The sequence below is a fragment of the Papio anubis genome, chromosome 2 (assembly GCF_008728515.1).
Source record: "Papio anubis isolate 15944 chromosome 2, Panubis1.0, whole genome shotgun sequence".
Lineage (NCBI taxonomy): Eukaryota > Metazoa > Chordata > Mammalia > Primates > Cercopithecidae > Papio > Papio anubis.
In genome coordinates this window covers 166,066,949-166,079,436 of record NC_044977.1, presented here as the reverse complement: position 1 = coordinate 166,079,436, position 12,488 = coordinate 166,066,949, and the positions used below count along the sequence as shown (strand labels likewise).

Below are 12,488 nucleotides of genomic sequence, written 5' to 3'. Positions count from 1 at the left end.
TGCCTTGAAATAAAGGGGAAATAGGTAAGAGTTGGATTTTTGAGAACGAACAATTACAATCTATGCTTTGGGCAAAGGACAGATAAGACCCAAGTTAGATGCCTGCATGTGTCAAAACTTAGCATACTGGAGGAAATATACGAACACACAAACATACCTTAGCATGCTAGTGGAAATACACTTAGACACAAACATATCCACATACATTCAGACATACTCAACACTTTGTTGTGATCTTAGTTTGAATGTAGCCTGCAGCCATACTTCTTTTCATTTTGGAGACAAGGTCTCCCTCTGTAGCCCAAGCTGGAGTGTGGTGCAACAATCATAGCTCACTGAAACCTTGAACTCCTGGGCTCAAAAGATCCTCCCACCTCAGCCTCCCAAGTAGCTAAGACTACAGGGTATGCACCACCATGCCTGGCTTTTTTTTTTTTTTATTTGTTTGTTTGTTTCGTAGAGACTGGATCTTGCTCTGTTGCCCAGGCTGGTCTAGAACTCCTGGCCTTGAAGATCATTCCACCGTGGCCTCTCAAAGTACTGGGATTACAGGAGTGAGCCACTGCAACCAACCTCATTTTCTCCTTTTATAGGCTGATGAATCCTAATCTGACTGACCAGTAGCTATACCTAATCCAAATAGAATTATCCTGAAGACCTCATCTCCAAAAACTATTTCCTAACTTTATTTGAGTCAGAGGAGTCTGGCTTGTCAGATTCAGACAACACACTCAACCAGCAGTTACGACTTTACCTCTGCCAAGCTCTGTAGAGCGAGTGGTTGTTCTCTGGAGTGTTCCCACTGATTAAAAAAAGTACCTGCTGGATATACAGATGCTCCTTGACTTACGATAGGGCTACATCCTGATATATCCATCCTAATTTGTATGTTTTTGATTTATGATTTTTTTTTTTTTGAGGCAGAGTCTCACTCTGTCACCCAGGCTGGAGTGCAGTGGCATGAGTGGCATGATCTCAGCTCACTACAACCTCTGCCTCCTGGGTTCAAGCAATTCTCCTGCCTCAGTTTCCCAAGTAGCTGGGACTACAGGCGCATACCACCACGCCCTGCTAATTTTTCTATTTTTAGTAGAGACGGGGGTTTCGACATGTTGGCCAGGCTCATTTCCTAACCAACTCCTGACCTCAAGTGATCTGCCCGCCTTGGTCTCCCAAAGTGCTGGGACTACAGGCATGAGCCACCGCACCCGACCTCATGTATGGTATTTGAAATTTATGATGGGTTTCTCTATGTAACCTCATAGTAAGCTGAGAATGTACTAAATGCATGTCACTTCACACCATCAGTAAGTTATAAAATTTTAAGTCAAACCACTGTAAAGTTGGAGATTGCTGTAGTTTGTTTTAATCCGTAAGACCCTTAATGTGCTAAATTCATTTTTGGAGGGGAAGCAGAATATTAAACATGTCTAAGAGGACTGATTTTAAGAGTGGCTGCACACACTGATCTCTATCAATCTTGGGGACAGACTACTATGGTAAGACTCTAACTTTACCATAGCTTTGACTCAGGTTACTCAGAAATTGAATATACTCTGCTTCGAGATCTGATTGCCTAGTTGCATTGTGGACCTTTTATACTTTATTTGTTCTACACATTCCATTCTACATCAGCATCAATCATTTTTAGAATCCTAGATGCTGGGTTGTGCAATGCATTTGGGAGCCAGGAGCACTGAAGCTCGGAAAGAAAGACTTCCATTGGGCCACTTCTCTGGGACTGGCTCTAGGCTGGTAGCATAAATGGTATTATAATGGTATATCTCCAGTAAAATGTATTTACAAGCAAAGCCCCAGAGATGCTGAACGCTGGTACCTAGGACACAAAACAGCATTATATACTGTATATAATAACAACTTAGGTTCCGGATTGAGCAATCCATCATGTCTCCCTATTTAGCATGGTTCCCTAAGTGTTTAAATCAGATGTGAGTGAGATTAGGAGGCTGAAGGAAGTAAACCAGAATGAGAAACTTTTTAGTCCCTGCATTGATTACAGTTGTTATGAGTGCACTGTGTGATTTAAGTCACTAATCAAAGTATTCCTTCATAACAAAAAAATAATATAGAAGAAAAAAATTACTAATCTAGTGAAGGAAATGGAAAGGCCATAATTCCATTTACACATAGGTTTTAAGAAGGGAAACATTCTAATTTCAGAAAAAAACAAAAAGCTAAAATATGTAGGCTGCTTTCTAACTCGAAAAATGACTTTATTCGCATGTTTGAATAAAAAGGTACAAACTGAAGTCCATCTGGTAGAGTTTAAATACTGTGAGAAAGGTTTAAAAGTGCAGGCTGATTTGAAAGACCTATTATCTCATTGTTTCCTCTAACTTTTCAGATGTGATCCTGGGTGTAATCTGTCACATTTGTAAAATGAGTATATTATCACACAACCCTTCGCAACTGTGCCAGTATTTCCCTAGCAAACTGCAAACTTGAGTTTTTCAGGAAAACATTTTACATGAGAAACAGGCAAGTTTTTTCCCATTTCAAATGAAGTACCATTAAACTCTGTCACCTAGTGAAAAACAATAAAAATACTTGCAACTTTTACTGGGTTTTCATTATTCTCTGATTCAGCTATTAACTGTTTATTTATATGAGTTCAATTTAAGAGTATTTCTTACTTGGAGTGTGTAAGTAAGGACTGTGAACACCCCGGTTAAGAATCAGTGCTGTAAAATAAAAGGTGTTGTGGGATGAGAAGAGTGCAGGGCACATGAAAACCACAGATGGCAAACTTTGAGAACCACCAAAACATACCCTTCAGGTAGAATCTATACATTAAAACCATTGAAAAGAGGAAAGGCTTAAAAAAATGAAATAAAATAAAATCTAAAACCAAAAAACTAAACCAACCTTTATTTTTGTTATAGAAAAGAGGCTTATAATACTACTCCAACTTCGTTACCTATAATCAAAAACTGAAACGGCAATTACCATCGGTTAAAAGCACCTCAGGGCTAAGCGCGGGGGCTCAAGCCTGTAATCTCAGCACTCTGGGAGGCCGAGGTGGGTGGATCACAAGGTCAGGAGATCGAGACCATCCTGGCTAACACGGTGAAACCCCATCTCTACTAAAAATACAAAAAAATCAGCCAGACATGGTGGCGGGCATCTGTAGTCCCAGCTACTCGGGAGGCTGAGGCAGGAGAATGGCGTGAATCCGGGAGGTGGGGCTTGCAGTGAACAAAGATCGCGCCACTGCACTCTAGCCTGGGCGACAGAGTGAGACTCTGTCTCCGGAAAAAAAAAACCTTAAAGCAATGACAAGAACACTGTGTAAGATCAAATATAAAGTATGGATGTTGTTTTGTTTTCTTTTTTTTCTCCTTATGCCTCTATGCTCTGAAATCGTCTTCCTTATAATGTTTACATTAAAATAATTTGTCAATCTGTATACTTATGTGTCATGTTCTTCTGAGTTATACTTACCAATAATTTGACTTTTAAAATGTATAACCTAATAAAAAAACATATTTATCCAAATCTCCCAGCGAAACCTTTGCAAAATTTATCTATTTGAACTATCAGGTTGAGGTTAAGGCTTAACTCACCTGGAAGAAGCTTGCCTAAACTGACAGTATTACAACCTAATAGGTAATTATCTTTCAAATTTAACAATATTACCAACAAAGTATTGCTTTGTGGAAGGGACTTAGAAAAGTGGTATAATATCTCTCTCTCTCTCTCACACACACACACACAAACATACACACACACTCACCCCCAATACTTTTTTAAAAAAGAGACAGTCAAATCAAATATGCTTCATGCTTGTTTTGCTTATACTGATCATTTTAAAAGAGATATTAATCTTACCTATTGCCATGAATATTTCATTTACATTCATTGATGTTTTAGCTGATGTCTCCATGAATAATAAACTATTGTCATCTGCATAGGACTGTGCTTCCTGTTTATAGAACAAAAAATGAGATATATCTCTTGGAAATATGCTGTATCTGCTTTCTATAACTTGTTATAGAAAAGGAGACTTACTTATTACTGCTCCAACCTGATTCCTATAATCATCTATAATCAACAACTATGTAATAGCTACAACAGAGGTAAGAGCACTGTGCAAGAAAATTTTATAAAGGACTATTTCCTTTTTTGTCTGAAATTCTTGCATTATCCCACCTTGATTAATCTGTTCTTACATTAAATCTGCTTTCAAATACTGAGTTCCAGAGATGGGGGAGAATTATCTTATTCTAAATAAAACTCTCTTTGATCTCAATGGCAATTTTTATTTACACTTATTATCTGCAATGAAGACAAAGGGAAACCAAATATCTAACACTGGCTTCAACTACTAAATGACACCCTCATATTTAATTTTCAGTGACCTGTACAGTAACATTATAGTCTTGAATATATCATGAATCATTCCTTTGAAAATTACATTACTGCCCTACATTTTTGTCATGCTTTTACATTTTACATATATTATTACTTTTCATCCTCATAGCTGTTATGAGGGGTAACCAATGATCTTTCCCATTGGACAAAGAAACAACTGAGGCTCCTTTGAACTGTTATGTGACAGGGCCACTTCTGACTGTAACTTAAGTATTTTCTCTGCCACTCTAGTGCTGGGGAGGCAACAATTTTGGAAACAGTAATGGATGATACTCCATCTCACATCATTTTCCTAAGAATTAAATAAAATTACAAGTGTAACATGCCCAGCTTAATACCTAATGGTGGAAGAATACATGTATTCCATCTACAGTCATCAAAACAGAAAACTATTCCATCACTGATATATACATAATAGCCTCAACCACCCTTCTAGTAGAGAAGCCAAAGAGCAAGAGAACAGGCAGTTTTAAAAAGAATGTCGAAGTAGAGGACCTGCTTTGTTTTTAAGTGATTGCACTTGCTCTATTTTGCAGCAGCAAACATTCTGAATTAGCAACCATAAGACACAAACTGGATTTTTTTTAGCCTTAAAATTTTTTTTAAATTATTAGTTTTTAGCTTATTATTTTCCAACTCTGGATACCGACTGGCAGAGCCTTTATTTTTGAATGCCACTTTAAGAACAACCACATGAGTGTTTGCGTATGGACATATGTGGGTACACACATGTGCTGACACATACTTGCAGATAAGTAGAAGAGGGTTAGGACATAAAGTATGTGTGGGATGGAGGAATTAGGGCAGGGTACAATCACTTTGTGCACTGTGAACAATGACTACTTTTACTGTTTCTCTCTTTTTTTTTGAGACGGAGTTTCGCTCTTGTTGCCCAGGTTGGAGTGCAATGGTGTGATCTCAGCTCACCACAACCTCCGCCTCCCAGGTTCAAGCAATTCTTCTGCCTCAGCCTCCCAAGAAGCTGGGATTACAGGCATGCACCACCACACCTGTCTACTTTTGTATTTTTAGTAGAGACAGGGTTTCTCCAAGTTGGTCAGGTTGGTCTCGAACTCCCAACTTCAGGTGATCCACCTGCCTTGGCCTCCCAAAGTGCTAGGATCACAGGCGTGAGCCACTGCACCCGGCTTTTATTGTTTAAGTCTACAAAATCTTTTGATCAGTTTATATATTCCAGTAATCTATTTGAAAATTTAGGTTTATCAGAAACATTTTATTATATGTAGTATTTTGTATTTGTTTTAAAAATCAGTCTTTTCTATTACTTGCATGGTTTTAACATTATAACTAACTCAAGTGTTGACACAAAATAAAAACTTACAGGAAAAAAAGGGACTTTCAAGTGAAAGTTAAATTCAACATACCTGGAAATCTACTGCTCTTTTATTTGCTAGGTCGGCCTTGTTTCCTGATAAAGCTATTACAATGTTAGGACTTGCTTGCCTCTGAAGTTCTTTAACCCAATTTTTTGCTCTTGCAAAGGACTCCTGTTAAACAAAGAAACAGCTATTGGGCATAGGCTCAAAAAATGGTTAGGAAGCATCTTTGTGATATAAGGCTTTTTTTAAAAGACTGTCCACAGTGAGTGTGGGAAAGAAATTCTTAGGACTACTGTATTATGAGACATTTTCATTTTTTTTTTTTTTTAAACCAGATTTTCTAATTCACAAAAGCTTCAGCAGAAAGGTCAAGATTGACTATCAAAAAAAGATTTTCCAAAATATTTAATCAAAATTCTGAATACCAAAAGTGGGTACTCAAATTAATTTCACTGTGCAATGCATCCATACTTACCTCGTTTGTGATATCATATACAACTATGGCTGCTTGTGCTCCTCTGTAGTACATTGGCGCTAGGCTATGGTATCGTTCTTGACCAGCTGTATCCCATATTTCAAACTTTACTGTAGTGTCATCAAGACATACAGTTTGGGTTAGAAAAGCAGCTGAAAGAAAAGGACTGCAATAAGTTAATCATTTTTCTCCAAATGTTTTCATAATATAGAAAACACCTGCTTGTATACATGTATCGAAATGTTACACCGAACCCCATACATATGTACACCTATTATGTGTCAGTTAAAAGCAATAAATGAGGGTTAAAAAAAAAAAAAAAAGGAAACACCTAGAAACTTGACAGATTGCATACCCACAATTGATAACAGCTTTTAAATACTGGCAAAGCTGTGCTTTTAAGCTATTTACATATATGCTTACATATAGGGCCTTTGTAGTGAAATCACAGATTGAAAAATTTCTGCATCTTAGAAAAGCTTGTTATAATACTAAATAAGCTTAAGACTACATTTCTTTTCCTTCTTTTTTTTTTTGAGACAAGACTCTCATTCTGTCACTCAGGCTACAGTGCAGGGGCGTGATCTCAACTCACTGTAACCTCCGCCTCCAGGTTCAACCAATTCTCCTGCCTCAGCCTCCTGAGTAGCTGGGACTACAGGCACATACCACCACACCTGGCTAATTTTTGTACTTTTAGTAGAGACGGGGTTTCACCATGTTGGCCAGGCTGGTCTCGAACTCCTGATCTCAGGTGATCCGCCCACCTTGGTCTTCCAAAGTGCTGGGATGACAGGCGTGAGCCACCGAGCCCAGCGAAGACTACATTTCAAAACTGCTCTACAATTAAAGAAATGCAATGATAGTCTCAAAAAATGGAAGTCGCAGGAAACCCAGTGTGCTTAAAAGTACCATCTACATTGCCAACACCACGTCCTGTTCCATTTTACTAGATTTTATTGGCACACTCTGGCAATTTAGTCCCAGTCCATTACCACCAAGTTAGTATTTCTTGTTATATATGTTTTTTTTTTTCCCTGAGACACAGTCTCACTCTATCGCCCAGACTGCAGTGCCTCCCAAAAGTGATGAGATTATAGGTATGAGCCACTGTACCCGGCCTTTTGTTATATTATTTTTTAAAACATTGTGACACTTTAATTGTGGTAGTCATTATTACCTTAACCTAGATTTAATTTGTTCAGTTGATTCAATATTTGCTCCTACCTTTCATTCCCTGCCATAAGAATTTTTCGGATCTGTACTTTTCCTGATTCTAATTTTAACACTAAGAAAGCAGCATCACAAGCTGGGCATGGTGGCTCATGCCAGTAATTCCAGCACTTTGGGAGGCTGACGTGGGCGGATCACGAGGTCAGGAGATCAAGACTATTCTGGCCAATATGGTGAACCCTTGTCTCTACTAAAAATACAAAAATTAGCTCGACATGGTGGTGCCTGCCTGTGGTTCCAGTTACTCGGGAGGCTGAGGCAGAAGAGTCGCTTGAACCCACGAGGCGGAGGTTGCAGTGAGCTGATACCGCGCCACTGCACTCCAGCCTGGCAACAGAGACTCCGTCTCAAAAAAAAAAGAACGTAGCATTATAAAATGATACAATATTGTTAAAATTAAAAGACCCACACACAGCCATTAGACCGCCCGCTGCTGCTGCTCTATCATTCACTGTAAATTGGTATGCTCCTCCCTTCCTTCCACGTTTAGCTCAAGGTGTGATATTCAAACCCTATTTCCAAATTGGTATGCACTTGAATTACACCTTTCTAAATATTATGCAAAGGAATTATGATACATTTCTCTAAATTACAGCAGTTTATCTAGTGATGTCGATAGAGATGTACTAACCAGTATCAAATGTGCTAAAGAAACCAAGTCTAACGAGATGTATCTCTTTTATGTTAGCCATAACTTTTTTTTTATGCTCTTTTAGGTTAACTGGTTGCTGGCTTTAGTATCAACAACTAAAATCTTCTGAATTTTGCAAACAATACTGTAAACATCTTCATTTTGACTTAGATTCTAATTGATAGTTTTATGAATTCTCACTAATCATATTGTAAAATATATTCTAATCCAGTTCAAACTTTTTTTTTAAACCAACAATTAGCAGGATTATCCATTTTCTAAAATGCTGTATTTATGGTAAAGGATATCCAGAGAGCACTAGGTCACTTTTTCAAGGTCATGAGAGGTTCTCCTGTAGGATCAAAACATGTTTTTAAACTAAAATTAACTCCCTAAGACAGTACTCTTATCAAAAAGGAAAAGAGGAAAATAAATCACAATACACAAGCCTTTTTCCAAGTATAGTTTGATGCAGACTTGCAAAAAAAAAAAAAAAAAAAAAAGGGATTAAAATGTGCATAGACTGTTTTATTTTTTAGACATACTATGATTCACAAAGTATACTAGTAGTAAAAACATTCATTTATACATCCATAAGCAAACTTCAGGCTCAGGGAAATAACTAGAGTCATCCCTCAGTATCTGTGGAGGACTGTTTCCAGAACTTTCCCATCTATCATGAAGGACTGGTCTCTAGAATCCCCAACGGGTAACCAAATCTGAGGATGCTCAAGTCCCTGATATAAAATTGCAAAGTATGTGCATATAACCTAAGAACAGCCTCCTGTGTACTTTAAAGCATCTCTAGATTACTTTACTTTGTACTTTAAAGCATCTCTAGATTACATTGTATTAGGTAATACAATGCCTGTGCATCATGTCATCCACTAGATTCAACACAGTATTAAGTGTGTGGCAAATTTAATTTTTGCTTTTTGGAGCTAAGTGAATTTTTTCCCCCTTAATATTTTCAAGCTGCAGTTGGTTGCATTTATAAATGCGGAACTCACAGATTCAGAGGGCCAAGTGTATTAGAGATATTGCCTTAGAGAAAATACGATCCAATTCTCAAGCCAGTTAAAGATACCACAAGAGGCCACCATACATGTACAAAAATGCCTAATACAAAGAAATTGCAACAAATACATTAAGACAAAGGCCCATGACCAAGTACATTCTTTCAGAAATACAAAACCATTACAATAACAGGTTAATGAAGAAAATCCTTTTAAACAAATTACAAAAAGGCATTTGAGTCAATATCCATTCCTAATAAACACGTTAAGATTCTTCCTTATAGCAATTATTTCTATACTAGGGCATTATTTCTAAATCTAGGAACAAAACCAGGGGAAACCATGCTGGAACAGGAATGGATCCCACTCAGATTAACAAAGATAATCAATTCATTCCTCAACTCTGCTTAGAAACCTTCCTTCATTCCAACCTAGTTAATATCTCCTACATCTGTGCTCCCAGAGTTCTCTGTGTAATAACATTTCACATCTTTTATAATCATTGGTTTATATCTTTTCTTCTCCTTGATTGAGAGTTACTTGGGCAATGACCACAGGTTAAGTATCCCTTACATGAAATGCTTGGAACCAGAAGTGTTTTGGATTTTTAAAGATTTTGTAGTATTTGCATAATGAGATATTTTTGGGAAGGGATCCAAGTCAAAACATGAAATTCATTTGTTTCACATAAAGCTTGTACACACAGCCTGAAGCTAAAATAATTTTGTGCATTAAACCAAGTTTATGTACACTGACTCATCAGAAAGCAAAGGTGTTAAGTGTGAAACTGTTCACTTGTGACATCATATTGATGCTCGAAGAGCTGGGGAGCATTTCAGACTTCAGATTAGGGATGCTCAACCTGTAGTAGTTCTTCTCTGTACCAGCATCTAATACAAATCCTTGTTCATACAGATGTTCAAAAATGTCTACCAAAAGAAGGAAGTTCAAAAAGATACATGGAACCATTTAAAGGGTACTTCAGATAACATTTGAATGTAGACAGAGGCAGCTCCCAAATGTGAAAAAACAGACATTTCACAAGGTCTCTCTACTCAAGTTGTAACACAACCTCAAAAACATCATCAAGATATTTTTCACTTGATAACACTGTACTGGGCCGGGTGCGGTGGCTTCTGCCTGTAATCCCAGCACTTTGGGATGCCAAGGCAGGTGGACCACCTGAGGTCAGGAGTTTGGGACCAGCCTGACCAATACGGCAAAACCTTGTCTCTACTAAAAACACAAAAAAGTTAGCCAGGCATGGTGCCACATGCCTGTAAACCCAGCCACCTGGAAGGCTAAGGCAGGAGAATCACTTGAACTCGGAAGGCAGAGGTTGCAGTGAGCCGAGATTGTGCCATTGTACTCCAGCCTGGGCAACGAGAGTGTAACTCCGTCTCAAAACAACCACCGCCACCACCATCACTGTACTATTGTTTATGTGGTATGATAAAGCATAATTTTGGGGGAGAAAAAGACCAACATTAGAGGCCAGGGAAAATCAGTTTTATAATATACTTAAAAAAATGAAAAGTGCTGCAGTACTACATGAACAGAAATATTACTGGAATAGTGTAAGCCAGTATAACAAACTCTTGATATACATAATACACCCCAAGACGTTCATGATTTCCTAAAGTCCTAAAATTTTAAAATACTACTATAGTGTTGTTTTTTTCTGAGACGGAGTTTTGCTCTTGTCGCCCAGGCTGGAGTGCAATGGCGCGATCTCGGCTCACTGAAACCTCTGCTTCCTGGGTTGGAGTGATTCTCCTGCCTCAGCCTTCCAAGTAGCTGGGATTACAGGCGGCCGCCACCACGCCCGGCTAATTTTTGTATTTTTAGTAGAGATGGGGGTTTCACCATGTTGGCCAGACTGGTCTCAAACCCCTGACCTCCGGTGATGCACCCACCTTGGCCTCCCAAAGTGCTGGGATTACAGGCATGAGCCACCACACCTGGCCAAATTCCACTACAGTGTTTAATTTCCCCTGTAAAACTCGGTGAAGTGTAACTGACATTTAGGTAACATCTTCAAATCCTTAGTGCTCCTAAAAATACATTACTAGTAATTTATAAAGTTATGTAAACGAATTCTGCCACTGAAAAGATAAACTACTACATCAATACAGTAGCAACATTAACCAACCACAAACTTACCTGAATCTGTAAAACCACTTTAATTTATCCAAAACGTCTATTTTCTGGCTAAGAACCATCACTCTTAGACCGCTTCATTTTCTCTTCACTTCCATCACCAGCACTAGTAGTTGGTTTTCTTTTCGGGCCCATATTTCACAAAGAAACAGCTTTTATCACTTCGAGAGTTACTGTGGTACGCGATGACAAGTAGAGAAAAACAAAGCTGCGTTGAGATGTGGGTGCTGGCCTGTCTGATAGGCTCCCTCTGAGCTACGTGATCAGTTCCTATTTGCAAGCCTGGCAGCAAGCAAGCAACATTTCAGCCTCAGCAAAACTACAAATTACTTTATCACAGACCTTGGAATCAGGTGAGACTAGCTGAAGCTTTAAATGTCAAATCTGCAAATACCAAAGGCCTATAATAATATGCAAGACTCAAACAGTAAGCCAGGAGAAGACATTACAACACACTGGGCGAGGGAACGGATATCCAAATTGATGGCATTAAACCAAAGATTAATAATTAAAAAACAAAGTGGCCAGCTGGGCATGGTGGCTCATGCCTGTAATCCCAGCACTTTGCGAGGCTGAGGCGGGTGGATCACATAGTAAGGAGTTCAAGGCCAGCCTGACCAACATGGTGGCATGCGCCTGTAATTCCAGCTACTCAGGAGGCTGAGGCAGGAGAATTGCTTGAACCCAGGAGGCAGAGGTTGCAGTGAGCCAAGATCACACGCCTGCACTCCAGCCGGGGTGACAGAGTGAGAGACCATCTCAAGAAAAAAAAGAAAAACAAAGTAACCCCCACCTCATAACTAAAATGATTCTACATGAATTAAACAGAAAGGGGAAAAAATACAAAAACTGAGAAACCATACAACTTCAAGCCCAAACGTATTATTTATCAAAACTGACAGGAAAGAACTGCTTTATTAAAATTGACCAAAATTCTATATAAGACTACAGATTTGATTACACAAAAATATGAGACTTCAGGTTTGCAAAACTTGTGTCATAACATCCATGACAAAGGGGCAAACCTAATGAGAAAAATTTCTACAATGGATGCTAAGGGATTAGTATTTTCAATCTGTAGAAAGTTATTATAAATGTTCAGAAAATTTTTAGAACCTCAAGAATAAATATGTAAAGACAATTCACAAAAGAATGGAAAAGGAGACCAGTAGTCAACAAAATCATCCACATAGTAAAAACAATTTTTATCTCCTAAATTAGCATAATGAAAAAATATAAAT

General features: G+C 38.3%; 2 protein-coding genes across 3 annotated transcripts in view; one reads left to right on the top strand and one right to left on the bottom strand.

Annotated features, from left to right (window-relative positions):
• Positions 1 to 2,580, top strand: part of PP2D1 (protein phosphatase 2C like domain containing 1) — a 30,480-nt gene extending 27,900 nt beyond the window's left edge. Inside the window, exon 3 of the mRNA XM_017955940.3 lies at positions 2,366 to 2,580. Within this exon, the coding sequence (XP_017811429.1) occupies positions 2,366 to 2,466 (101 nt within the window). The 3' untranslated portion in view covers positions 2,467 to 2,580. The remainder of the gene's footprint in view (positions 1 to 2,365) is intronic.
• RAB5A (RAB5A, member RAS oncogene family) overlaps positions 1 to 12,488 on the bottom strand; it is a 36,466-nt gene that overhangs the window by 2,673 nt on the left and 21,305 nt on the right. For both annotated transcript variants that reach the window (XM_009201779.4, XM_009201780.4), the window contains 3 exons: positions 6,208 to 6,359; positions 5,778 to 5,900; positions 3,850 to 3,943 (listed from right to left, as the gene is read on the bottom strand). In XM_009201779.4, coding sequence (XP_009200043.1) covers positions 3,850 to 3,943; positions 5,778 to 5,900; positions 6,208 to 6,359 — 369 coding nt within the window. The remainder of the gene's footprint in view (positions 1 to 3,849; positions 3,944 to 5,777; positions 5,901 to 6,207; positions 6,360 to 12,488) is intronic.